The 27,449-nt window shown below is 36.2% G+C and overlaps 2 protein-coding genes across 4 annotated transcripts; one reads left to right on the plus strand and one right to left on the minus strand.

The window, feature by feature from the left end:
• Positions 1-13,235: 13,235 nt before the first annotated feature.
• On the plus strand, positions 13,236-20,753 carry LOC145071369 (transcription elongation factor B polypeptide). 3 transcript variants are annotated; one of them, XM_079018270.1, is made up of 9 exons: positions 13,236-13,569; positions 13,662-13,743; positions 14,254-14,472; positions 14,560-14,697; positions 14,843-14,921; positions 19,946-20,017; positions 20,135-20,207; positions 20,317-20,373; positions 20,456-20,753. In XM_079018270.1, exons 3-9 carry the CDS (start codon positions 14,266-14,268, stop codon positions 20,559-20,561), a joined length of 732 nt encoding a protein of 243 aa, XP_078874396.1. In that variant the 5' UTR covers positions 13,236-13,569; positions 13,662-13,743; positions 14,254-14,265; the 3' UTR covers positions 20,562-20,753. The 3 variants fall into 3 exon arrangements, with proteins under 3 accessions (XP_078874396.1, XP_078874395.1, XP_078874393.1); XM_079018269.1 differs by having other exon boundaries at positions 13,662-13,736; XM_079018267.1 differs by lacking the exon at positions 13,662-13,743.
• A 2,382-nt stretch (positions 20,754-23,135) lies between these two features.
• Positions 23,136-27,007, minus strand: LOC145066087 (citrate synthase, glyoxysomal-like). The gene is made up of 13 exons (XM_079013266.1): positions 26,622-27,007; positions 26,078-26,258; positions 25,897-25,982; positions 25,706-25,810; positions 25,555-25,617; positions 25,344-25,453; positions 25,133-25,252; positions 24,991-25,066; positions 24,803-24,876; positions 24,602-24,722; positions 23,805-23,902; positions 23,605-23,728; positions 23,136-23,493 (listed from the first exon to the last, which is right to left on the minus strand). Exons 1-13 carry the CDS (start codon positions 26,877-26,879, stop codon positions 23,356-23,358), a joined length of 1,554 nt encoding a protein of 517 aa, XP_078869392.1. The 5' UTR covers positions 26,880-27,007; the 3' UTR covers positions 23,136-23,355.
• Between the last annotated feature and the right edge of the window lie 442 nt (positions 27,008-27,449).

Genomic DNA, 27,449 nt, shown 5'->3' on the forward strand with positions numbered 1-27,449 from the left:
TTCCTTTATTTGGTGGTGGTGTTTGGGATAGTAAAAAAGTTTATGCATTAATTAGCTTTTTAAAAAGTCAACAAGTCTAAAAAAAATGTTTTAAAAAGGTTGGGAAATTTTCATATATATCTTTGGAAACTTTAAATATTAGGTCTATTTCCTTATACAATTTAAAATTACATATATATCTGTGTCAAACTATAAAACTTATATTGATATCAAAATTTTAATTTAGTTAGGTTTAAATTAAATATGATATTAATATTAAAAAACTAATATACAAATCAAATTTCAATGTGATTATACTAAAATACCCTTCCAAAATATTAAAGATTAACATTAAATTATTTCAATTACGATTAAACCTAAAGAAAACTTCCTTTACGTCGTTCATTCCATGTTATTCTCCCTCATCCCTCATCGAATCAAATTTGATTTCCATTCTTTGACTGCACGTCGTTTAAGTTTTCTCGTCATATGAAATCAAACTCTGTTCATTTTGATTTAGATATGTGGGCCTATGAAGAATAAGGATTCTTAACCTTTTTACCTTTTTTGGGTGGATATTTATGCTCCTAGTTTGTTTTTGATGCTCTTCATCTTCTTTCTTATAATTCTATCTTTTGTTTACAAGTGTTTTGGTGTTGACAGATTATGTTTAGGATGAAATAAACGACGTACATGAAATTATAATTAGGTTAATCCCAATTAAATGTTTTAGTGTTAATCTTTAATATTTGGAAGGGTATTTTAGTATAATCACTTAAAAAAATTAATTTCTAGATAAGTTTTTTTATATTAGAAAAAACATCATAAATGGTCCATGTGGTTTCCTAAAATCTGAAGTTACGTCATAGTTGGTCCCGTGCTTTCAAAACTTTTGACAGTTGGTCATTTTCCCTAAATCCGTTAAGTTTTATCCGTTAACTGAAGGGCATTTTCGTTATTTCACTACCACGGTGACCATTTATGATGTTTTCTCTTATTTTAAAAAAATGAAAAATAAATGAAATAATACTCTCTCTCTCTCGCTTTCTCTCTCTCTCTCTCTCAACACACACAAACACACATTAACAACCATGAAATACCTAACCTAAATCTTCAACACCTTCAACTAAATGTTTTTGAAAATCGGGAGAGTGTAAGTACAAGGAACTTGAGTAACTACAATAGTACAATGGATCTAAGGATTTTGAAATCGGACCTTCAAGATTACCCAACATACACACAACACACACACACAAAGACTCGATTAATCTTCGGCAGTCTCCATCACCGACAAAACCCCTTCATGTGTGTGTTTGTGTCCATTTCTAGATCTGTAAGTTTGCATGTGTATCGATTTTAGGTGTGTAATTTGTAGATGTGTAAGTGGAGGAAGGGGAGTGTCGGAGATGAAGGGGTTTTGTTGGTGATGGAGAGTGCCGAAGATTAATCGAGTCTTTGTGTGTGTGTGTGTTGTGTGTATGTTGGGTAATCTTGAAGGTCCGATTTCAAAATCCTTAGATCCATTGTACTATTGTAGTTACTCAAGTTCCATGTACTTACACTCTCCCGATTTTCAGAAACATTTAGTTAAAGGTGTTGAAGATTTAGGTTAGGTATTTCATGGTTGTTAATGTGTGTTTGTGTGTGTTGATCGGAGAGAGAGAGAGAGAGAAAGAGAGAGAGAGAGAGAGAGAGAGAGAGAGAGAGAAAGAGGGAGAGAGAGAGAGAGAATATTATTTCATTTTTTTCATTTTTTTTAAATAAGAGAAAACATCATAAATGGTCACATTGGTAGTGAAATGATGAAAATACCCTTCAGTTAACGTATAAAATTTAACGGAGTTAGGGATAAGGACCAACTGTCAAAAGTTTTGAAAGCCCAGAGACCAGCTATGACGTTTCTAAACCACGGGTACTAAACTTTAGATTTTGGAAAACCACATGGACCATTTATGATGTTTTTTCTTTATATTAAATTAATTTAAACCTAATAAATTAAGAGTTTGAATATAGATGAGAGTTTTATAGTTTGAGAAGGATATATATGATGGGTTTGAGCCATAAGAACTTTCATATGTGCACATGCAAACCCTAATTGCTTGGATCTAGGTTTCTCTAATTGAACATGCATGTATCCAAGACTTTCATTCATAGATCTAGTGTGAACAAACAATTCATAACATATGAAAAACAGATCTAGAAGAATACCTTGAGTTGCTTATTTGATACTTCTTCTTCTTAGAGCTTAGAGTCACAATTGTCACTCATCTAATGGCTTACAAACACCAACTAGCAAAAGAATGATCTTGAGAGAGAGAGAGAGGGTGAGAAATCGGCCCTAGGGTTCCTTGCCTTGCATGAGTGCCGATTTCCCTCACCCTAGGGATCTTTTTATACTATGAGCTACTAGGGTTTCACCTTTAACCCTAATTGAATAACTTAGGCCCTAAGCAATCCAAGATCCTCCTAGATATTAGGCTTGGACGATTTTATGGTCTCCTAACCCTAAAATTCGTCCACCCTTATATCCATAAGGATACATAGCACAAAACACAACTATCACACATCTGATAGTTTATGTCCCTTTATTTAATTAACCTCTTTAAGTCACCAAATTAATTATCTATTAATATATGACTTATATTAATCAAATAACATTAGTATTCTTTTAATATAGTATTCTCATAATATATTAACAATAATATCTTCTCTCTTAACAAATCATCCTGTCAAGTTGCTATGGTGAAGGCAACCCAAAAGGACCATGCATAACCGGGTCAAGTACTTACCAAATATAGTTACAGCCTTAGACACTAATCCAACAGTCTCCCACTTGGATAAGTCTAGTAACTATAAATGCAAACACAATCCGACTAGCAATCGTAGCTCTCAAAGACGCTGTCAAACTCTGATCTTATCAGTATCCTGTCATTTAGATAAGGGATCGTACAGTCCTCTGTTTAGATATTATGCGGACAATCTTATGGAATTTATTATCCAGCATTTGGTTTCTCAATCTCAGATTCATTTGACATAGAACTTAATTGAACACATCAATTCAGTCCTGACCGGGCCCGACACATAAGTCAAATCAAATCATCGAGCGGCCCTGATATTGCTTTTACCCTCTTAGGATAAAAGTAACAGATAAACTTCGACTTATATGCATTTATTATTTACTAATTAATCATACACAATAATGCGTTTTATGACATCAATTTACTGATGCAGTTTCGCATTATCAATGCACAACCAATTAATAAACAATAAACCATATATCTTGGTTTTAAGACCATATGATATTATCGTCTTGCGATCACTTGTGTCTCATTCCATAAAGTGATTCCAACAAGCGCGGGTTTATTCCAATGCTCAAAACTTATTCATAAGCACTCATGAACGTTGCAGCGAACCTTCGCTATGTCTAATACCTTTTAGACAATCTACACACCAATTCATGACAATCTTCATTCATACCTACTTCCAACATATGAACGATTGTGGACCATTCGAATAATTCAATTATTCTTAATAACTCAATTATTCAGGAAGTCAAAACATGCAAAGTGAAACAACAGTTAAACAATTAACATAAGACAGTAGCTTTACTTATAAATAATACTCCTTTATTTAATCATCAAATGTCAATTACATTTATCTATTACATGTTTCCACAACTATCTAATATAAACCAATATCGTCTTTCAGCCCAATGCTCCTAGCGTGCTGCAAATGCTTAACCCTGCTCAGTCCCTTTGTAAGCGGATCTGCTGGGTTATCCTCTGACGATACTCTCTTTACTACGAGGTGTCCTTCTTCTACTCGATGTCTAAAAAGTGATATTTCCTGTCGATATGCCGAGATCTACCATGATACCTCGGTTCCTTGGTCAAGGCAACCGCTCCTTCATTATCACAGAAAATTTCCATAGGCTCTTTTATGGTAGACACAACTCCAAGATCACCAATGAAGTTCTTCAACCACATCGCCTCCTTTGATGCTTCGCTCGCCGCAATGTATTCTGATTCGCACGTTGAATCAGCTACGGTTTCCTGTTTGGAACTTTTCCAAGTTACTGCTCCTCCATTAAGGGTAAAGACCCAGCCCGACTGCGAACGGTAGTTGTCCCTTATGGTCTGGAAGCTTGTGTCACTATACCCTCGCACCTTTAATTCATCACTCCCTCCGAGGACTAAGAACCATTCCTTGGTCCTCCGAAGGTACTTAAGTATATTCTTGACCGCAATCTAATGAGCTCTGCCAGGGTTCCCTTGATATCTACTGACCATGCTAAAAGCAAAGGCCACATCAAGGCGAGTACAAGTCATAGCGTACATGATTGAGCCAACTGCGGAAGCGTAGGGTACTCGGCTCATCTCAGCTATCTCGGCTTCGGTACTCGAACTTTGAGTCTTACTCAACTTGGCATTACTTTGTATCGGTAGTTCTCCCTTCTTCGAGTTTTCCATACTAAAACATTTTAGTACTTTATCTAAGTAAGTATTTTGACTAAGTCCTATTAGTCTCTTACTTCGTTCTCTCACTATCCTTATTCCCAAAATATAGGAAGCCTCTCCAAGGTCCTTCATAGCGAAGCACTTCCCGAGCCAGGATTTAACCTCCTGCAAAGTCGGGACGTCGTTTCCTATGAGTAGTATGTCATCGACATACAAAACGAGGAAGCTAACTATACTCCCACTGGCCTTGACATATACACATGATTCATCTTCACTTCGTACAAATCCAAACTCTTTGACTTTCTCATCGAAGCAAAGATTCCATCTGTGAGATGCTGGCCTAAGTCTATAAATGGACTTCTCAAGCTTGCACACTCTATTGGGATGCTTCGGATCGACAAAACCCTATGGCTGAGCCATGTAAACATCCTCAGCCAACTTCCCATTCAGGAAGGCGGTCTTGACATCCATCTGCCATATCTCATAATCATGATATGCAGCAATAGCTAGCATCACCCTAATAGATTTTATTTTAGCAACTGGTGAGAAGGTTTCATCATAGTCAACTCCGGGAGTTTGAGTAAAGCCCTTCGCTACCAATCGTGCCTTATACGTGTGCACATTCCCATCCATGTCGGTCTTCTTCTTGAAGATCCATTTGCACCCAACTGTCTTACGTCCGGGCACATTGTCAACCAAATTCCAAACTTGGTTGTCATACATGGACTGAATCTCGCTGTTTATTGCCTCTTTCCATTTAGCAGACTCCGGGCCTGCCATGGCTTCCTTATAGTTGTTCGGTTCATCTAGATTTACTAGTGTACTGTTACTAATATACGTGTCCCCTTCGGTAGTAATATGAAAGCCATACAACTGGGGTTGAACTCTAACTCTTTCGGAACGTCTAAGAGGTAAGGATTGGTCAATCGGTTCAACCGGAGTTTCCTCCTCGGGTTGAGCGCCAACGTTAGAGGTTCCTTCATCGCTCGATTCTTGAATCTCTTCAAGATCGATTTGCCTCCCACTGTCTCCTTGGCTTATGAGTTCTCGCTCTCGGAAAACCCCTCTCCTCGTAACGAAGACAACATTGTCACTCGGTCTATAGAAGAGATATCCAAAGGATTTTTGTGGGCAGCCGATGAAAATACATCGCTCACTACGAGGTTCGAGCTTGTCGTGAGTCTCTCGTCTTACGAAAACTTCACAACCCCAAACCTTGATGTGTGCTAACGAGGGAGCTTTACCTGTCCACATCTTGTGAGGTGTTTTGGCAACCTTCTTTGTAGGGAATCGGTTAAGGATATGGGCGGCAGTCTCTAAGGCATACCCCAAGAATGAGATAGGTAGTGAAGCACGAATCATCATAGAACAGACCATGTCTAACAAGGTTCGATTACGCCTTTCTGCCACACCATTCAACTGTGGTGTCCTAGGTGGCGTCAATTCCGAAACTATTCCACATTCCTTGAGATAGTCATGGAATTCAAGACTTAGGTACTCTCCTCCTCGATCGGATCGAAGCATCTTGATTTTCCTGCCCAATTGATTCTCCACTTCATGCTTGAATTCTTTGAACTTTTCAAACGTTTCTGACTTGTGCTTGATTGAGTAAATATACCCATATCTACTATAATCATCGGTGAAAGTCACATAGAAGCGGTTCCCATCCTTTGTGGTGGATCTAAAGGGCCCACATACATCGGTATGTATGAGATCCAATAAACCCTCACCCCTCTCACAAGTGCCAGTGAAGGGTGACTTGGTCATCTTTCCAAGTAAACAAGATTCGCACGTGTCATCTTCCCTAAGGTCGAATGACTCCAACACTCCATTCTTTTGGAGTTAGGCTATGCGCTTCTTGTTGACATGTCCAAGACGACAATGCCACAAGGATGCTCTATCCATACTATTGGAAGAATCCATACACATGTAACATCCCAAAATATCAAGAGTAGAGTAGAAGGGCTAAAAGAGTAAATTGGGAAAGAGTGACTCGGCGAGTCCATGGGTGGACTCGGCGAGTAGAGTCGCGACTGGGTCATGTGTTAAGTAGCCGACTCGGCGAGTCAGTAAGATGGACTCGGCGAGTAGGCGCTGAGTGGAGAAAACCCTAATTCTCGGGGTTGAGCCCTATATAAAGAACATAACAGCCCTCTCTCAGCCTCTTTATTCATCCTCAAGTCCAGAAACCCTTAGCCTTCGTGTGTGAGTGATCATATCTCATTTGGGAGCTTGAAGGAGGTGTTTGTTGAAGGGATTTTGGGAGTTTGAAGGCTTGGAGCAAGGGGCTTTGCTTGGATTCGAGTTTCATTGCAGTTGGGGCGTTCCTTGGAGGTAATATCTCGTTCTTGGGCTGTTGTTATGTTGTTTCTTCATTTTGGGGTTTGTGGGGAGCTTGTCTTTGGATGTAATTGGAGTCTAGAGGTTAGATCTAAGGTTGCTACCTCAGATCTGGAATGGAGAAGGATCAGAGAGCATGAAAGTCCCTGTGTTGGAGTGTTTAGTGGAGCCATCATGTCCCAAACCTTAGCCCTAATGTGCAAAATGCATAGATCTCTTTGGATTCACGTAAAGTTTGCCACTTTACGTGATGGATGAGTTGTAGGAGGCTAGATCTATGTTTTGGAGCAATTGCATGGCCTGGAATGCTTCTGAATGGATTCAGACCTGTGGTACTCGGCGAGTCACATGGGTGTACTCGACGAGTTGCTTGAAGATGAGCTGGAACTCGATGAGTTGGAAGAACAACTCGGCGAGTTGGATGAAGATGGCCTGGAACTCGGCGAGTTGTATGAACAACTCGGCGAGTAGGTTGAAGATAGCCTTAGACTCGGCGAGTCTTGTCGAAGAGTCCCAATCTTTTCTGGTTGAGTCGAGAATCGATGAGTCAAGGGATGACTCGGTGAGTTGTGTGCGAGTGGACTCAGAGTTGTTGAACTCGACGAGTCTCGGGGTGACTCGGCGAGTTAGGTCGCGGATTGAGGGAAGTTCTGAGTATGGGGACTCGGCGAGTCATCGGGTTGACTCGGCGAGTAGAGTCAGTCAGGGGTTGACTTTAACCTTGTGTTTGACCAAGGGTTGACCAGTGGTTTCCAGGGGTATTGTGGTAATTGTTGATTATTGTTTTGAGTTCAGTGCATTGGTGGTTGGCCAGTGGTGGAGATCGTATCAGTGATCGGAGCAGCTCGGGTTATCTGTTCAGTCGGCAGTTTCGAGGTGAGTTATCCTCACTATATCAACAGGGTCTAAGGCACCAAGGCCGGCCCTTATCGGATTGAGATCCGAGTAGTTGTTGTTATGTTATTGCTATGATATGTTTGCATCCTCAGAGCTAGGATGGTATATAGAGACCTGATTGAGATCGGTATCTTGAGAGATAGGGAGATGCTATGCTAGTGACCTGTTAGGTCGGTATCCTGGTTAGGATGATGATATGCTATGTGATCTGTTTGATCTGCTTGTTGACTGTGAATTGCTATATGATTGTATGTATATGTGCACATGGTTGTTTGGACTGGAGTTGGGTTGAGGCGGGTCCTGCTGTGTGCTGTAGGCCAAGATACCCAGGGCGGACCGGTTGTCCCGAAGGCCCAGCGAACGGTCCGGATAGGCTGTAGGCCCCGAAAGGGCGAACCAGACGTGCCGAAGGCTCGGAGAGTGGACTAGATAGACTGAAGGCCCGGTGTGGGCGGACCAGTCATACTGTAGACTCAGAGAGTGGACCAGGTGGATTGAAGGCCCGGGAGCGGGCGGACCAATCACACTGTAGACTCGATGTATGCGGATAGACTCGGAGGGTGGACCAGGTGGACTGTAGGCCGGTGCGGCGGACCAGTCACACAGTAGACCCGAAGTGCATGGTTGTTCTGTGATCGGATATGTTATGGCATGTTATGCGTGTATGGTATTTGTGGTTGGTATTTTGGGGATATCTCACTAAGCTTTCGGGCTTACAGTTGTGGTTTCATGTTTTTCAGGTTCTTCAGGAGACTGTGGCAAGGCGAAGGCGTGATCGTACCGCTCCTCATGATTTTGTAGTATTGTGATTCTGGGAACACGTTAAATGTTTTGTATTGAAAACCTTTTTGTAAAGATCTAATGGAATCGAGATGTTTTTGAAAAATTTAAAATTGGTTGTATTTTTCGGTCGTTACAACACAACACATCATTTCCTAGGTTATCTACAACCATAACAGTTTCATAAATTTCATTACAAGGCATTGCTTCAAAATATAAAACGCCATTTAGATAAGCATAAATTTAACCATTCTCATTATTAAACGAATATCTAAATCCTTGTCTAAATAAACCATGAAAAGAAATGATGTTTCTTGCCATATCTGGCGAGCAGCAACAATTATTTAAATCTAAATTCAATCCATTACTAAACACTAAAGAATACACTCCAATCTTGGTAACAAGCGACGATCTTCTGTTCCCCATGATTAGATTTATTCTTCCAAGCTCCACATCCCTATTTCTTCCTAGTCCCTACAAATCAGAACAAATGTGGTAACCACACCCTGTATCAAGAACCCAAGAAATAGCATGAGATGAATCATTAGATTTAATTGTGTAAATACCTGCGAAAGACGGCTTGATCTTTCCATCCTTGATGGCTTGCAGATATTTCGGGCAACTTCTCTTCCAATGCCCTATTTTGTGGCAATGATGGCACTCTGCCTACTTTGGGTTAGGGTTGGGCTTAGCAAGATCAACCTTGGTCCCACTAGAAGAGGAACCATCTTGGGACTTTCCCTTGCGGTGGTTCTTAGAAGAAGCCTTCCTCTTCTTGTCCCTTCCCTGCCCAATAGCCAAAACAGGAGCAACGGGTGGATTGGGAGTTGGTGCAACAGACTTGTCCTTGAGGTTTCTCTCAGCAGTCCTTAGGAGCCCTTGGAGTTTGCTTAGGGTGACCTCTTCCTTGTTCATGTGGTAGGTCATCCTAAATTGGTTGTAGCAAGAGGGCAAGGAGTGAAGAACAATATCGATAGCCAAATCTTCCCCAAAGTTGACATTCAACTTGCGAAGACGATCAACATACCTTTGCATCTTTTGCAAGTGCACGGTTAGAGACTCTCCACTTCCCATTTTAGTAGTGATCATATTCGTAATGATCTCATAGCGCTCTTGCCTCGCGCTTTGGTGATATCTCTCCATCAAGTCTAGATGCATCTCATAAGGATACATGTCCACATAGGACTTTTGGAATTCGGAGTTCATTGTGGCTATCATGATGCAATGGACTTTCGTTGCATCACGTTCATATGTCTCAAAGACAGCCATCTCTTCGGGAGTAGCAGTTTCTGGATTGATCTTCTCGAGCTTCTCATCGAGAACATACTCTTTGTCCTCGTAATGCTCGATCGTGCGAATGTATCTTATCCATTCGCTAAAGTTCGATCCATCGAAAGTCACTTTTTGACAAAGGCTCATTAGCGTGAATGAGCTAGCAGCAGCGTTGTTTGCATTAGACATCTACAAATAGAAAGGAACAAAGTTGATTAGAATTAATTCCCTAATTAACACCCAAAATGAAAATTTAGGGCTAGGACCCAACAACATTATTTACATATTAGAAAAGGGATGTCGTGATCCAACATGCAAACAATTTGGAGGTAAGTGAATGACGATTCACTAATTCTTCACCATGGAAAACATAAGCTTAAGTTTTAAATGTATTGAGAATTCCTAGTTTTTCTTTGAGATTCATTGAACCTTTCAATGGCATGTTTAAATCTCGATATGCCCCTCTAGTTTATGACTGGGATGCCGAGGATCACAAAGCGGGTGTGAATAACCATGCAAATCTACATGGTGCCTTCTTTGTTACAATCACCTATTCGATGTGCCGGTAAACCACACACGCTCCACCGAACTATGACAAACAAAGAATCACCCTTTGCCACCTTTGCTTAGAACCAATTAGTGTGCCGGTTAACCACACACGCTCCACTAACTTCTTAGCAAGGGTGCAAAGTGTAATTTCATGGGATTGCATCAATTCACTTTTCCTAAAGTAACTAAGATTGGGAATTTAAAAAAACATGTAGTTACTTTGTATTTTAACATTATACTTTTTAATGAGGATAGAGTTACCCTATCCTACCCGTTCGGCTAACGACCCTCCAACAGTCAAGCAAGCGGTAGGTGTGAGTGTACACCCATTAAACACCATTTTATAGGCAGCAACCTTATACCCACCTTATAGACCGGCTTCGTGAATGATACCTACTAACGGTAAGACTAGCATTTTAATTATACATATATATATATATATATATATATATATATATATATATATATATATATATATATATATAAAGCTTGTAATAATATATTAGTATAGAGTTGAATTTTAAACTTATAAAATTCTAATGTTTGAAATTTAAATTATTCAAATTAAACTTTTAATCACAAAACTTAAATTTCAAAACTTGAGGACAAGTTTTAAACTTTTTCAAAACATAAGGATCAAATAGCAAATAATATAAATCAACTAATTAGATTATCTCAATTTGATCTTATTCAATATTACTTGCAAAACAATTCACCAATTCAATTCAAATAATCAATTATTATCATATAAGGAAATTATTATTCAACTAATTGGTAATTATCTTTTGTTTGGTCAAGAATATACTCATATATTTGATTAAAATCGGATTTTAATGACCCAAAACATTTAAGGCAAGTATCCTCAAGTAAAACAGCAAGAAATCCTGAAACTACCTCATTTTGACGCTCGAACTCGCCGAGTTCCCACTATGGACTCGTCGAGTTGGAGCTACTTGCCGAGTCCACAGTGGAACTCGCCGAGTTCATCAGGCAGAATCACAAAAATCGAATTTTTTAAGCAACAAGCAATCAACCAATGCATCAATTCAATAGAAATCAATCAAAGCTCTGATACCACTAATGGGTTTGAGCCATAAGAACTTTCCTATGTGCACATGCAAACCCTAATTGCTTGGATCTAGGTTTATCTAATTGAACATGCATGTATCCAAGACTTTCATTCATAGATCTAGTGTGAACAAACAATTCATAACATATGAAAAACAAATCTAGAAGAATACCTTGAGTTGCTTGTTTGATACTTCTTCTTCTTGGAGCTTAGAGTCACAATTGTCACTCCTCTAATGGCTTACAAACACCAACTAGCAAAAGAATGATCTTGAGAGAGAGAGAGAGAGAGAGGGTGAGAAATCGGCCCTAGGGTTCCTTGCCTTGCATGAGTGCCGATTTCCCTCACTCTAGGGATCTTTTTATACTATGAGCTACTAGGGTTTCACCTTTAACCCTAATTGAATAACTTAGGCCCTAAGCAATCCAAGATCCTCCTAGATATTATGCTTGGACGATTTTATAGTCTCCTAACCCTAAAATCCGTCTACCCTTATATCCATAAGGATACATAGCACAAAACACAACTATCACACATCTGACAGTTTATGCCCCTTTATTTAATTAACCTCTTTAAGTCACCAAATTAATTCTCTATTAATATATGACTTATATTAATCAAATAACATTATTATTCTTTTAATATATTATTCTCATAATATATTAACAATAATATATTCTCTCTTAACAAATCATCCTGTCAAGTTGCTATGGTGAAGACAACCTAAAATGACCATGCATAACCAGGTTAAGTACTTACCAAATATAATTACAGCCTTAGACACTAATCCAACAATATATGTGTATAATACTTAAGTTTCCCAAAGGTAGTAATTTGAAATAACTCTTTGTCACCTTCAAAAATCATTTTCATGAGTCATTTTTTTTTACTTTTTAAAACAACTCATCACTTACAAAATAGTTCTAAATATATAAATATATTATTTTTGGTTATTTTACATGTATAAATTAATCTTAATAAAAATCGTTATCACGTAAACTAATAATAATTTTATAAAACACATTTAAAATTAATGGATTTTCTAACATGTGCCTAAGGACACATATAAAAATATTAGCATGGAGGTTCGTTCAGAATGATTCTGGAGCATGAGTTATAGGCTCATGTTTGCAACGTGTTGGTGATTTTATATCACTAATAGTATTTAAGTGTAATGTGGTTAATTTGTTGATAAATGTCAATTTTTGACAATTATTGAACAAATCGCAATTATTGAACAAATCGGTATGGTGCGGAGTGCACATATTGTTTAATTTTGTATTTTGTTGAAAGTATATTGCTATTTAGGGGCGAAACCCCTGAACCAGCAGGGGTCCGGGGGCAACGCCCCTGGGAGTGGGGTCCAAGGAGTGGCAGCCCTTGGCGGGGTCCAAGGGGCAGAGCTCCTAGCCGGGGTCGAAATTTTTTTATATAGATTATGTTACCATATAAAAAATGCATTAGAAATTCGGATTTTTGGTAAATACACCCGATTTTGTGATCCATATTTTAGACCCGGATTTAAGTTGGTTTATGACTATTTTTGGACGATCTTAAAGACATAAAATTGTCATGTGGCAGTTTTAAGACATAAAATTTTTCTTGTTATATGATCATTTCGAAATCAGTTTTTTTTTGTACTTTTATTCTTTATAACATCTTGAACATTCTCTGTTCTATTTACAGAATTTGTAAGTTTTTCTATACCCCACATCTTTAACATAGCTGTGATTAATAGGTACACAAAAGTTTGCTCAAAACTCTCGTTAGTAAAGGTCTCTTGTAAAATAATAATAATAATAATAATAATAATAATAATAATAATAATAATCTTTAAAATTAAATAACCAATCACAATCGCCCTATTTGGCTACATCGATGGGTTAGTTTTGTTATTAGTTGGGCACAGGGTTCGCATGCGATACAACGAGCGACATATCCAATACGGCAATACCGATATTGCCCTTGGAAACGCGTGGTGTCGACGGTAGAGATTGGGTAGGAGCCGGCCTTGAGATTTCGAAACAATATCTGCCGGAAAAAGAAAGCCAACTACCTTCTATCTGCTTCTTCTGTCGCCGATGTTGATGTCTCGTAGCAATTGCTGACGACGCCTCTGAAGATTTCGATCTTTCCGATCGTCTTTAATTTTTCATCTGATTTACGGATTTTCATCGGAACAGCGTTGATCCTTCGATCGCCGATCGTCGTCTCCGGCGGCCACAGGTAATATCCTCAGTAAACGTTTCCTATCCAGTTGAGCTGGTAATTTGATTAATTTCATTCTTAACAATTTATTTACTTGTTACCCCTTCCAGAAAGGTAAAGGTCTCCGAAGATCGGCAAATCCATCTAAAGCTATATGCGTCTTACGTTTTTAACCCTATAAACAGGTTAATAGTACGTAATTGATGAAGATGCATCTCTTTCTGTTACTAATTAACCCTATTTCTTTGGATGTAATTTTATGTTGGTTTAGTCTACAAGTTAAGTGTACGACGTCCTTATTTGAGTGCAAAACGTAGCAGTTATCTTTTTTGATTTCGTTAGATTTTATTTTCAAGGCTATTTAAGCCAAAAGAAGTTATGGAGATAATTCTTGACAAGAGTTATTTAAAGGCAATTTGGGACACAAAGTACATCGACTGAAGAAGACTTGCAATCGATAGTATTAGAGTTCTACATAAAATACTATAGAAAATAAAATAAGTATAGATGTTTAAATGTTTTTCAAGTAAGGTACACTCATAAAAAATTGGCAAATTGACAAATATCTGTCTACACAATAACCCATAGTAACTGCAACAATTTCATTCTCAGATCAAATAAATGCAACATCTTGGTTTTTGTTCATAATTCAAATGTTGGATCTCATTGTGTTCTGAAAAAACTTACAACTGCTTTCTGCAGGGCTGTACTCCAATGATGAGATCAAAGCACTACACAATAGAAGAATGGGATACAAAGCCAATAAGAAAAATCCCTTCTTTGGTTGATCTTTGTGTTCAGAAAGCTGTAGACAATGTTAGGTACTTAGGGGATGTGGGAGAAACAGACTTCCATCTTCTAGAACGTTTTTTACCACATTGTACTGTTGAGCAGTTGATGCATATCGAGGATTCAACTGAGGTATAATGAATATTTTTAACATTGTTTTTACTTAAGCAACAAATTGTGTTTGAATTTTAAGAAATCAATATATTTTATGTTGTTTAGGATCGAGATCTTAGCCCAGTTACTGATAAGCTATGGAAGAACTTTTATGTGTTACAATTTGGTGCTAACAGCACCAATGTTGTAGTTGAGAGAATGAAAGAGAAGAGAGTTTCATTTAAATGGAGACAATTGTATGAGGTGATTTTCTCTCTCTCTCTCTTTAACTTCACTATTCAGAATGATACAATCATACAAATATCAGTAGAATTTTGTGCAAATGATATGATGATTGTGTGTTATTATATAAAATGGCACTGATACAATTACCTTGCTCAATTTGTAGGCGAAGGTAAAGGATAATGAGGAGGCACAACAAAAGTCATTTGAGCGAATAAAGCAACTATATAAAAAGGAAAATGCTAGTAAGTTTTTCATTTACTATTATGATTGGAGAACTTCTGTTGGCTACCTTTTTTTCTCTATGTTTATTTGATTTTGTTTCTCGTAATGCTAAATTTTGTTTTAAGTAGTAAACTTTGAAGGTGCAACCTCTTACAACATATTTATTTGCTAACTTGGGAACCTGTTTGCTTGTTAAATTCAAATATGCTTTTGTGCAATTTATTAAGCTACTTATAACTGTATCATACTGGTGATTCGGTTTACATGTCTCTACCTTTGATACTAACAGATAAAAATGGCTTAAAAAACCTAAAACTTTTGGATAGAGTTGATATTTGTTATGCTTGGGTAGTTCGGTGACTTGTTATCTATAATGTGAATATTTTATGATTATCATAGACTAAATCTAGTAGAAATCTATGGAAAGTAAATGACTTTTCTTCTTTAGTTATAAAGATAGAACGACCTATAGATTGAAAAATTGGTAGATTTTGTCTTACTTATACAAATTGTTATAATTTTAGCAGCCTGTGGTTATATATTATCTTATGGGGTATACCGATATATTATTCTCCTCTTGATATGAAGAAGCTGGGATCAATGTTGAAGTCCACTAGATATATAAGACAACTTTGTAATCTAGTTTGTACTTGTTAGGATTTCTTACATCCATGGGTATTTTGCACATAGCCTTCATTTTTAGGGTTGTTTGACATTGCAAAACCCATGTGGCTTTTAGGATGACTAATAACTATAGGCTCTAGGATTTTTGTTTAAAAGGCTTTTAGTGACCATCATTGAAGATGAACAATTTATAAGGTTTGCACTCCCTCATGCTTTGTGATGAATTGATGACAATTCTCTCAGCTACGCATTACATTATGCTAGTCAAGGCAAGGGGTGCTTCTTGATTATGCTCTTGTATGTTGCCGAAAGGAAGCATGATTTCACGTAGCTAGCATATTTTCCTTAATGAACTTTTCAACCCTAGCATAATACGTGCATTGAGTGCATTTGGATGCTTGGTTAGTTTGAATTGTTTGTCTAGGGTGTGTAGTGATAGAACATACACTATTATTGTCTTCATGAGCTAAAGATTGGAACTCCTTTGAATAACCAATTTTTAATCGATGTAGCCATGAATAAAGTCTTTCATGAAAGAACCAATCACATTAAGGATGATTTGTTAGTGAGGGGAGTGCATTATTTGCACATAAGCTTCCAAATTCTTGACTAAGCATTTTGAGAACGAACCTTAGATAGACTTCACATGCAACAAGTTTGTGATATTGACATCTATCCTTCGACTTGAAGACATATGTTAGATATATTTGATAGTGAACTAGATATATATATAGTCGGGATGAGTGGTGAATTATTTTCCATTTATAGTTGGGACTACTATCTTTTTCGATGTACAATGTACCTTATGTATTTTGTTTCGAGTAACTTCATTAATAGACACGGATGTTACAACCCTAATTTTCACAAGTCAACTTCTTGCTTACTTTGCGTAACTGAGTAATACATAGTGGTGATGACTTGTGTTGGAGGTGTGCATGTGGCACAATAGTCGATTAAAACATAGATCTGATGCAAGAGTGACGTTTAAGGACATAGGTCTTCTTAAGGTGTTATCTCTTTTGTTTACTTTCCATCTCATCCTTGTAGTTGCTTTCCTTCCCGTTTACTGTCATCTTAGTATCTTTTCAAAATCAAATCACCATTCTCGTATGCTTTCTCTTTCTCTTTCTCTCCCAAAAGCAAATCAAAGATTGATAGATTTTAATATTCTAATTTCAACAATGTCCTTGTAATATGCAATGATAATCTGCTACTTCACGTTGATTTACGATGGTTCACTATGAGTCACGATGGTCCATTGTTCAAGATAAATCACGATGGTTCAAGATGGTTTGCCATGACCACCCTTTGATATTTTATGTTGTTTGCAGGTTACTTTGTAGGAGGTCAAACTATACGTTGCTTATAATGATGCTGTTTGGGAATTAGAAGGATATGTTGGAGATTCAAGAAACTAAGGTTTTACTATCTTCATATCCAAGGACGTAATGTATTGTCATTTGTCCAAAGATTTGAGCATTGAAAGAAAAGTTTCGTTTTTGTGACTCATGCTTAAAAAGATGCACATGTTGATAAGGATATCCCTAAGTAAAGATAAAAATCATATAATCCCTACTTAGCAAACTGATCCTATTGATGAGTATATTCTTGAAACCATTAAGTACGAGGTGTTTGAGTTGTGAAGTTTGATAGTTGCCAAATGGACTTGACCTCCGCCATGATGGTGGGAGTTGAGGAGCAAGCGCAATGTCTTAGTTAGCACCATTACAATGAGCATGTGAATTACGTAAATTCTTGTGTTCTTTCTCTTCTTATACTTTAATCCGAGTATGTTGTTGAGTGTGTTGATTAATAGTTTTCCTAACAACCATTAATGATGGTAGAAGATGGGAAAGTTAAGATTGATAACTTTGATGGCATTGTTTTTGGTTTTTGAAAGTTGCAAATTGTACGAGAAAAAGATGCATGAACCGCTATCATAATAGATACCTAGGAAGATGGAGCAAGATGATTAGGATTAGATCGTCTGGGCCTTGGTTTGATGAATAAACATTACTTACAACACCTTCAACGAGAGGACCATGTATAGACTTATTAAGGCATTGTCCAATATGTATGACGAATCCTCCGTTTCAAATATGGTTTTCTTCGTCAGAAAGTTGGTCAACACGAAGTTGAAAGAAGGTATGTTTGCTACAAACCTTGTTATTCAATTTAATGCAATTTTATCCCCGTTAGACTCGGTTGATATTAAATTTGTTGATGAAGTACAAGCATTTTTATTATTATCTTTGTTGCCTAGAGTTGGTATGTCAATGTTGCATAAGTTAGTAGTTAATCTAGGATGACTAGACCTATATTTGAAGGAATCTGTGATTTGATCATCGAATAAGATATTTATAAGAACTTTGGTGAGTAACCGAGTTCAGTGTAAATGGCAAGGGTGGGAGATTTGAGATAGGGTAGAGTAATGGTAAAGACAAAGCAAGTTTTAGTAAAAGAGGTCAATCAAAAGAATAGGAATGATTTGAGTTTTGACATGTTGGAGATGCAAGCAAATCGATCTCTTTAGAGACCAGTGCACAATACCTACATTTGACACAAAGGGTAGAAAGAGGTGAATGACATAGTTAGTAGGGTTGATTATGCTATGATTAGTTGTTTAGAATGCCCAACTAAATCCAGATCGATTCATGGATTTAGGTGCATCATTCCACATCACCCCATGCTTGGAGACGATATAGACTTTCAAGCACATTAGTGGTACAGTTTGGGTAGCTGATAATAAGACATTTTGGTATTATAGGCATGAGGGATGTTTTCATGCTTTCTTTTGGTAAGAACGTTAAAGAATATTATGGGCATTAGGGATGTTAAAGAGTGTCAGGTATAGTCGGATATTAAGAGAATAGTTATTCAAGCGAGACAATTGGAAGATGTAGATCATCATGGGACTGTATAGTCGGATATTAAGAGAATACTTATTCAAGCGAGACAATTGGAAGATGTAGATCATCATGGGACTTTGACAGTTTGACGATCACTCAATGAAAATGAAAATGGAAATCTAGTTTTGCTTGTGGTCATAAACAAGGAACATTATATATGGTTTAATTACTTCATGTACCTACCGATAGAGCAAATGAAACTATCGAGGACGTGTGTGTATTTTCTAAGTCGCACCAAAGACGTGTGTATATGAGTGAAGCGTATGAAGATGTTGGTTACAAAAGGCAAGGTTCCGGTTCTAAGAATGTGTCTATTGGTTTCCATGAGCCATGTTCACTCGACAAAATACAACGTTACTTTGACAAATATGGGAACGTCACCCAAGGCAGGGTTTGAAGCAGGTTCATGTTGATGTAGTTGGCTCTACATCGGTTTGATCAATAAGAGGACCACAATACTATGTAACTTGATTCCTTAAAAAAAGTAATGGGTTTACTCTGAAAACTTAATAAGATGCCTTCATTACCTTTAAAAAGTGGAAACTTGTTGAAACTAAGACAAACTCAAAGATCAAGTGTTTGAAGTCTTATAAACGGAGGTGGATACAACAAATTTATTCTTGTGGTAAAGAATGGAATCAAGATGTTGAATACAGTCCAAGAAACCCCTCGGCAGATGGAGTTGTCAAAAGAACGAATAGAAAACACAGAGTATGAGACTTCATGCAGGGTTGTTTAAGGGCAGATTCAGTACCAAGGTTCTAAAAGTACCAAGGCGTGGCATGACAGCAAGGCCAAACCTCAAGCTTTATGAGCTTTGACGTTTTTCAAGGCGTGATGTAAGGCGGCGATTTTGTATTAATTTATAATTATTTTACCACATAAATATAGATTTATATCAAATATAACTAGTTTTAGAAGTGTTATATCAACAACTAATAACAAAAAGTTAACAAAAAAACAGAATACTTGTATGCCCGGTCAGAAAGAGCATAACAAAGAGCAAAAAAAACGAAAAAACCTACGCCATGTCACGCCATATGACACCTTGCCACGCGCCACGCCTAATAGCAACAAAATAAGGTTTTTCGTAACTGCGGAGTCGCGCCTCACGCCATGGCACGCCTTTTAAAACACTGAAATGATTTATCGAGTATGGTTGAAATGAACAAAGTACAAGGTTCATTAGTAGCCAATACATCACCTTCGTTTAGGACCTACTTTACAAAGAAAATCTTGCAGCATATTTCGAAAGAAAGAACCCAATTCGAAAATAGCATATTTTGCATTTAAAGACATCATAGAAAATATCCTTGCACGTCCTACTAGATTTTTAGAGTTTGAGAAAGTTCAGAAAACCAAAACCAAAACCAAAACCATTCTTTAGCCTTGCAGATATATGTTTCATTTAAGATGAATTTTATTATTTATGTTTGGTGCGATATATTGTTTAAACTGTCATTTTTAATATTCTTCACCATTCTTATTTCTTATGTTATTATGACCGACAGAGAAGCAAAGTCGACAGGTTCAACTGTGCACCAAGGTGCCACCCTCCACCAACAAAAGGGGTTTTTGGGGAGGTACCATGATTCCATTTCCATATACAACTCTATTAAATTTTATTGTTAATTAGTTTTACATAATTACATAATTTAATTAAATTGGTAGTTAGTTTGCTGACATGTCTCCAAGTGTAGGAGGCCCTAGTAGTAACATTGGCAATACAAAGAGTGGCATCATGAAGAAGGCTAAACTAGAATTCCTTAACAGGTACTTACTTTGTTCAATTTTCTATAAAGAAAATAAACTTTTTTTTTTTTAAATAAAATTTGTTTGCCTTCTTTTCATCGGTTTTTGTTTCTGTTTTTTTTTATAACAGCCGAGAGGTGAAAAACCTATCAGCTATGAAGAAAACCAACTTTCAAAACAACCAAAGGTATACCATTGTAGTTAATTAATTTAAACCTTTGTGGATCATGTAAAAAAATCATTGTTGAATTTTTATTTTTATAATATAGGGTTTCTCCTATTATAAAGAAACCAAGTCATTTTCCTGGAAAGTCTTCTTCTACTCCTTCAAGTTCCAAATTTAGTACATCAACATCAACAGCAAGAAGATTTTGAAGAGCCTTTTCATGTTTGGTTTTGAATAAGGTTGTGTATCTCAATTTGTTATAGAATGTTTCAAATGTTGATAAAAGTCTTTTCCATTTTTCTATAAATGTTGTATGCTACTGCTGACCTGTCAACAAGTATGTTTTCACTTTCTGCATCCCAAAGTTCACCTTTTAACAATAACATGCATATTCATATTCACCTTTTCACTTTCTCGTACTAGGAAGCAACGCAAATTGGTGAGTTACAAGGATTTAAATTTACAATTCATATTGGTGTTATGTTTTCACTTTCTGCATCCCAAAGTTCACCTTTTAACAATAACATGCATATTCATATTCACCTTTTCACTTTCTCGTACTAGGAAGCAACGCAAATTGGTGAGTTACAAGGATTTAAATTTACAATTCATATTGGTGTTTGTGTATGTTTGTGATTAAGTGAATTTATCTGGTCTTATTGATTTCTATGTGATTGATTCTATGAATCTTATGTAAAGTTATTATATGATGACTAATTATGTTAATCTTGAAGCTATGTCAATGAATGATTCTTATATGACAATTATGTAGGTTTTGTCGGTGATTTTAGTGTTAACTATGTTATCTTAAGGGCTGTTTGGCAGGATCTGAATTTTTAAGATGTCTGAATTTCTAAGAGGGTCTGAATTTTTAAGATCTGAATTTTTAAAATGTTGTTTGTTTGGAACATCTGAATTTTTGTGTCAAATAATAAAAATGACCATTTTACCCTCTTAACAAAAACAACTTGAAATACATATAAAATTGACATGTTCTAAAATCTAATAATATATATAAGCAATTTTTTGTCAATTAAAACTAAAATTAATATCAAAGCACACACAAAAATCATATCCATATGTATAGTTATAATTTCTTCACCATAATATAAATAACTTCTCTCGAGCATTCCATCGAACACCTCATGTGCATAATTCATTATATAAAATCGAATAGTCTTGCATACACAATCAACAAACCAAATACCTTTAAAAAATAATGTGAACACTAAACACCTTTATAAAAAACACTTTACAAGATTGTATCCTTTAATCTTTGGATAATGGAAATAATAAACAACATTTGTATAACGAAATTCATCTATAACGGAATGATAGTTTGGGAACCTTGCTATCTCATGTTTTCTACCTGGAAATTTACATCAGAATTAAGAAACAATATGAACGAACGAAATCATCAGAAATTGTTATATGTTAAAAATGGTTCCACATTTTTGTAGAATAAATAGTAAAAAGTTTACTGCGATTGAGGGGAAGGAGTAGGCAGCGGCGGTCGGTGCGCGAGGGGAAGAAAGGCGGCGTCTCTAGCCGGAGGGAGGCAGAACGGAGTGGGGGTGAGTGGGAGGAGAAGGGGGCGGTGGTGTCGACGGTGACCTGCAACAGAGGTGGTGTGTGCGCCGGCCGGCAATGGTCCTCTGTGAAGTGCAACGGAGAGGATGGAGGCGGGTCTTTTTGAGGGCTGCAAGAAAAAGAAAGGAGGGTGAAGACTGAAGAGGATAGGTTAGGAAAAGTGAAATACGCGTGCCTCTTTTTTCTTTTCAGATGCATACTCATATCTGAAATATTAAGAGCCTTTTGAAAAATTAAGAGGCAAAAAATAAGATGCTGCCAAACACTCTTAATTGAAAAAATTTCGTCAATTTCAAATATCTCTATTTTTAAAAGGCATTAAGAGGTAAACAAACAACCCCTTAGTATAATGAAATTTACAAATTACTAGCACAATTTTTATCTTTGATTTTAGACAAGTTAGGATGTGCATATTTATATAAAAAGAGTTTGATTTCGGTTCAACCAAAAGGTGAAGATCAAGGGGGATCCTAGGGGCATTTAATGCCGATTGATATTATCTTTAATAATCAGAAGATTTTGATGTCTATAAAACCCTAGTTTGTGGATTTATATTAATGCCTTGATACGAGACTGTTTCTTAAAAGATCCCCATAGTTTGGATTTGAGATTTTGTGTAACCCATATGGTCGAAATATGTAGATTAAAAAAGTGATCATATGATCTTTCAAGTAGATCCTTGCAATCGATTTTAGAAAAAAAAAAAAAAATACTCCCAACCCTAGCTGATTTATCGTTTCAATTTATATACAAAAATGTGTAATTTTATTTCACTTTTATATACAAAAATGTGTGAAAGTATTTGAACTTGCTTATGTGAATGATCAATTTATATACAAAAATGCGACTTGTTTAAAATTCCGTGAATATAACAAAATATATTATGTGGAGAAATTTAAGTCCATTATTTGTAAACATGTAGTTTGACAATGCTTGAAATTTCATAAATGAACTAAACTTTTAATCTAAATTCATAGAATTTTTTGATAGGAGTTAATTTGTTTGTTGATTATCTGAAAAATTCTTGATTAAGTTACATGACTAAATTGCAAGCAAATCGTATCATGTCAAATTGGTCATAACGTGAATATCTTCCGATAATATTTGTTTCTTAGAAATATTATTTGCTCTCATGTAAACTTGTTGTAGCCTTAAGGTTTTTATATCTAAGATGATTATTTGCAAAGCATATGTCACATTCAAGCAATCCTAAAGGTACTTTTATTGGCGATTGCTAAAACAACCGAATATCACTAGAATCCATATCATCATATCATGACAAATAAATGGAAGCATAAGTTATTCATAAACTTGACCATTACATATTATGACAATCACCATACAACAATAATATCAGAAATAGATAATGAAATATGAATTCAACCATTATCCTTACTCTTTCTTTAACTTGCCTCAAATCCCAGACCCAGATAACCTCCGCCTTGTGGCATTAGAGACCGAAAGCTGCCCGAGCTTATCTACCACTGCCCCAGTTGATGACATCCGTTCTTGGGCAGGAATGTAATGCCGCATCCATACCCCCGTGTACACCTAAATAAAATCAAGCACCAAAATATTTATATATTATAAAACAATTGAAATGTTGTGACAAAAATCAAAAAGAAAGGAAAGTAGATTGGTATTTGTTGCATTTAGAGAAACCTGTGCGGGCCTCATGATCTTTGTGTCGGGATCATCAAGGGACTCTCGCCAGTGTGACAAGTAACCAGCCATTCGAGGGATTGCAAATAAAACAGGAAAGAACTCCGTTGGGAAACCCATTGCCCTGTTTTTCATAAAAAGTTAGAAAAAATCTGTATAAAAGATCCAAAGCAGAATTTTAATGTCAAATACGAACGTACCTATAAATCAGGCCAGAATAGAAATCAACATTTGGGTACAACTTTCTCTTCACAAAGTACTCATCTGATAATGCTGCTTGCTCCAAAGCAATAGCTACCTGTTCAACATCAATAGTTTAGGTATGCCTCTTACTGGGTCTCGTAATGGTAAGAGGTTGGGTCAGATTTAGATTCAGACTGTTTGATACCAAAATTAGAAGCCTTTAATATTTGAGTTGTGTCTTGTGTCTCACTCAATCAAAAACTATCAAATAGCCTCTTTAATGGTTAGGTGGTGTTTGGCATGTCGCAGCTAGCTAGCTTATTTTTCAAGCTTTTTTAAGTTGTTATGTTTGGCAAACCAAAAAGTAGCTTATAATCTAGCTTTTTAAAAAGCTACTTCCAAATATACCCCTTAATTAATTATAGAAACACATTCTTTTAAATGTCCTATCATGTCCTTTTATATCTTTTACCTTAGCTTTTCACCTAGTTTTACAAAACGTTATTTTTTATCAACTAGTTTTTCAGCTACCAAATAGCTTTTTATTTAACAGATAGCTTTTCAGCTAGTACGCCAAACATAGCCTTAGTGTCTTAATATATTAAACTTGTTTGAATGAGACCAAATGACCATTTTACCCTTACAATCCAAAAAAAAAAATCTCACAATATTCATCAATTTTTTTTTGGCTTAACCTATTAAGTCATTATGTCCAAATTAAGTCCTCCTTATGTTCTTAACACCTTAAGTTCATTAAGTCCTAAATGATAATAACAGGAAAATATCATATTTTTTTATGGAGTGTGAAATACACCTCAATAAGGGGATCCCTTCCTACAATCGAAAAAACCTCTTCTGCCAATTTTTTAATAACTTTTGCTCTGGGATCATAGTTTTTGTACACACGATGCCCAAAACCTGACATTTTTCGTTTCCTGTGTAGAAATTAAAAACCATTATCATCAAATTCAATAATTTACAAATCTCAGCAACTAAATCTAACAAGAAAACTAACCTGTTTTTCACACCTTCAATGAACTCTGGAATATTGTCAACAGTTCCAATCTCATTCAACATCTTTAACACAGCCTATATAACACAAAATATTTCATTTTACACCCTAATCATTAAAATTTTCTTATTTTTTGACTACTTAAATCAATTTTATTAATTATATAAAAGAAAAACGAATATATTTTATACCTCATTTGCTCCACCATGGAGAGGACCATATAGTGCTCCAACAGCCCCAGCAAGCGCCGTGTATACATCAACACCACTAAAAGGACATTTTCGTCATTTTCTAAAACGCATAAAAGTTGAAAAAAGAAAATAAATTGTTAACCTTGATGCCAGGTGTCTTGCAGCTGCCGTTGAGCAATTCATCTCATGTTCAGCATGTAATATAAAAAGAATATCAAGCACCCGAGCAAGTCTAGGGTTTGGTTTATACGCCTTATCACCTCTGAAATTACATAAAGTTTATATCAAAATTAAATCACAAAATCAAAATCCAATAAAAACCCTATTCAGATAAATCAATAAATAGAACATACAATGAATCTAGCATGTATAAGAAGTTTTCAGAGTAAGAAAGATTGCTGGAAGGAAGAACAGGAGGCCTCCCTGCCATTCTCAGATAAGCTGCTGCTGCAATAGTTGGTGCCTGAAAATTTTATTAATAAATAAATGAAACAAGATGATGAAATATAATTAACAGAAGGGAAAAAGGATAGAAATGAAATTGGAAATGGTCAATGGTCAAACCTTCCCAAGTATGCGCACTATTTGCTTATCTCTCACTGGTTTAGACTTGTACAGATCTTGCCCCTATTATTATTATAATGAAATATTAATATGACAATAAAAAAAATCCTAAATTAGTATTTAGAAGTAGTAAGATTTAAAGTTTACTGACTCTGAGAGCAGGGTTGGCATCAGGGTGGAATACAGAAAGGGCACTCATTGCACTGACAAGAACACCCATTGGATGAGCATCATGAGGCATGGCATGTATAATATCCTGAGAACACAAGTTTTATAAATTTTTTTATTGAAAAACAATCCACTTTTCCTAGTTGTTGATTTGCATATGTGAAAACAATTTACCAAGATTCCTTGAGGAACAGCTGAATGCTGTGCTACTGTGAACTCCCAGTCTGCTAATTGGCTTTGAGAAGGTAAGTTCCCATACACTGCAAACAACAATCATTTGAGTTTCTAGTTGCCATTGATACTTAAACAGATGTCATTAGGTTAAGATTGTAGAGAAATGAGGAAGATGAGTTACTTAGAAGGTAGGCTACATCTAGGAAAGAACTACTTTCAGCCAGTTCTTCAATTGGGTAGCCTCTGTATCTTAAGATCCCTTCATCGCCATCAATGTAGCAGATTGATGACCTAACAGGAGCTGTGTTTAGGTAACCAGGATCGTAAAGCTTCAGACCTTTATCATTGTTTCCTGTTGTTATCTGCAACAATTTACACCTTTAACTTCAGTTCAGGCGTATCAACTCTTTATAATTGAATTAGACGTTTGATAAAACGATTGGATGAGGTTCTACAGGAAAACAATCGGATTTTGTCGCTCTGGTACACTGTTTACGAGAAAATTGGATTGAATTTTGATATAAGAGTTGCGATTAACATTTACTCCGATCGATCCTACCATGTGATTTTCATGAAATCTCGTACCTATTTGACTGGTTATAAATCCAAAAGTCGTGTTGTTTAAAAACCCCCAAAACACACGAAGATCACAAAATAAAACTTGATCAAACTTAGAATTTAATGATCCTAATTAAGCAGAATCAGATTTATCGAAGTTCGTTTACCTTCTTCAAGTCGGTAGCTCTCACTGTCCCTTCCTCCGAAACTTGAACTTTGTACTTCTTGCCGGTTCGTTCATCGGCGATCACCAACGAACCCTTCAAATTAGGCGGTGGAGACACAAACACCTGAGCGGAGGTGCATGATGACTCGAGAACCGGAGTAAAAGCACTGGATTCAAGACAAGCAGAAAGATGAGCTGATAGAACAGCTAACCTCCCACGAGCAGAAACACTTGAATTATCTGCCACTTCACCTCCCATTTTTCTCGAAGAATCGAATTGTAAACGTCAATTTGATGGAAGATATCGGTTGTTTCCGTATGTAAACAGAGAGATTGCTTGCAAGATTGATCGACCGAGCTTTAATACTAAAATTATTATTATTTTTATATATTTTTCCTAGGGAATGCTACCATTGATGATATTTATCTTCAAAGATCGTCTTCTTTTGGTTTTTTCCCTTTTCAATTTCTTTCCGTTTTTGAGTTTTCTTCTTTTTAACATCTTCTATGTTAGAATTATATTAGATAAGATTTTTTTTGTCACAAAATGTTTAAAAAAAAAAAAAGTTAAGACCATATTTGGGTAAGATCCGATACAAGAATTTATTAACTTTATTTATGGAACGAGTAATGGTTAAAAATAAAATTGTAAGTTGAAGTTTGTAAATATTGGGAAATTTAGTTCCCCACTTATTGTAATTGGTAAGAAGTTAAATTTGATGTTCTTTTTTCTTAACAAGAAAGATGAAGGTTTTGGTCTCAAATTCATGGCGAAATAATGGAATCACGCAAGAAAAACAACATACAACCCTTGGAAGATAAAGATTAA

Source organism: Lactuca serriola, chromosome 8, assembly GCF_051521515.1.
Source record: "Lactuca serriola cultivar US96UC23 chromosome 8, Lser_US96UC23_V15, whole genome shotgun sequence".
NCBI lineage: Eukaryota > Viridiplantae > Streptophyta > Magnoliopsida > Asterales > Asteraceae > Lactuca > Lactuca serriola.

What these genes read in the sequence shown, in the direction of transcription:
- LOC145071369 (XM_079018270.1), top strand. Translation starts at nt 14,266, where the DNA reads ATGATGAGATCAAAGCACTACACAATAGAAGAATGGGATACAAAGCCA. An exon ending in AATGGAGACAATTGTATGAG is followed by an intron (nt 14,698 to 14,842) that starts GTGATTTTCTCT and finishes CTCAATTTGTAG; the next exon opens with GCGAAGGTAAAGGATAATGA. An exon ending in AACTTTCAAAACAACCAAAG is followed by an intron (nt 20,374 to 20,455) that starts GTATACCATTGT and finishes TTTATAATATAG; the next exon opens with GGTTTCTCCTATTATAAAGA.
- LOC145066087 (XM_079013266.1), bottom strand. Translation starts at nt 26,879, where the DNA reads ATGGGAGGTGAAGTGGCAGATAATTCAAGTGTTTCTGCTCGTGGGAGG. An exon ending in TAGTGCGCATACTTGGGAAG is followed by an intron (nt 25,454 to 25,554) that starts GTTTGACCATTG and finishes TAAAATTTTCAG; the next exon opens with GCACCAACTATTGCAGCAGC. An exon ending in TCCATGGTGGAGCAAATGAG is followed by an intron (nt 24,877 to 24,990) that starts GTATAAAATATA and finishes TGTGTTATATAG; the next exon opens with GCTGTGTTAAAGATGTTGAA.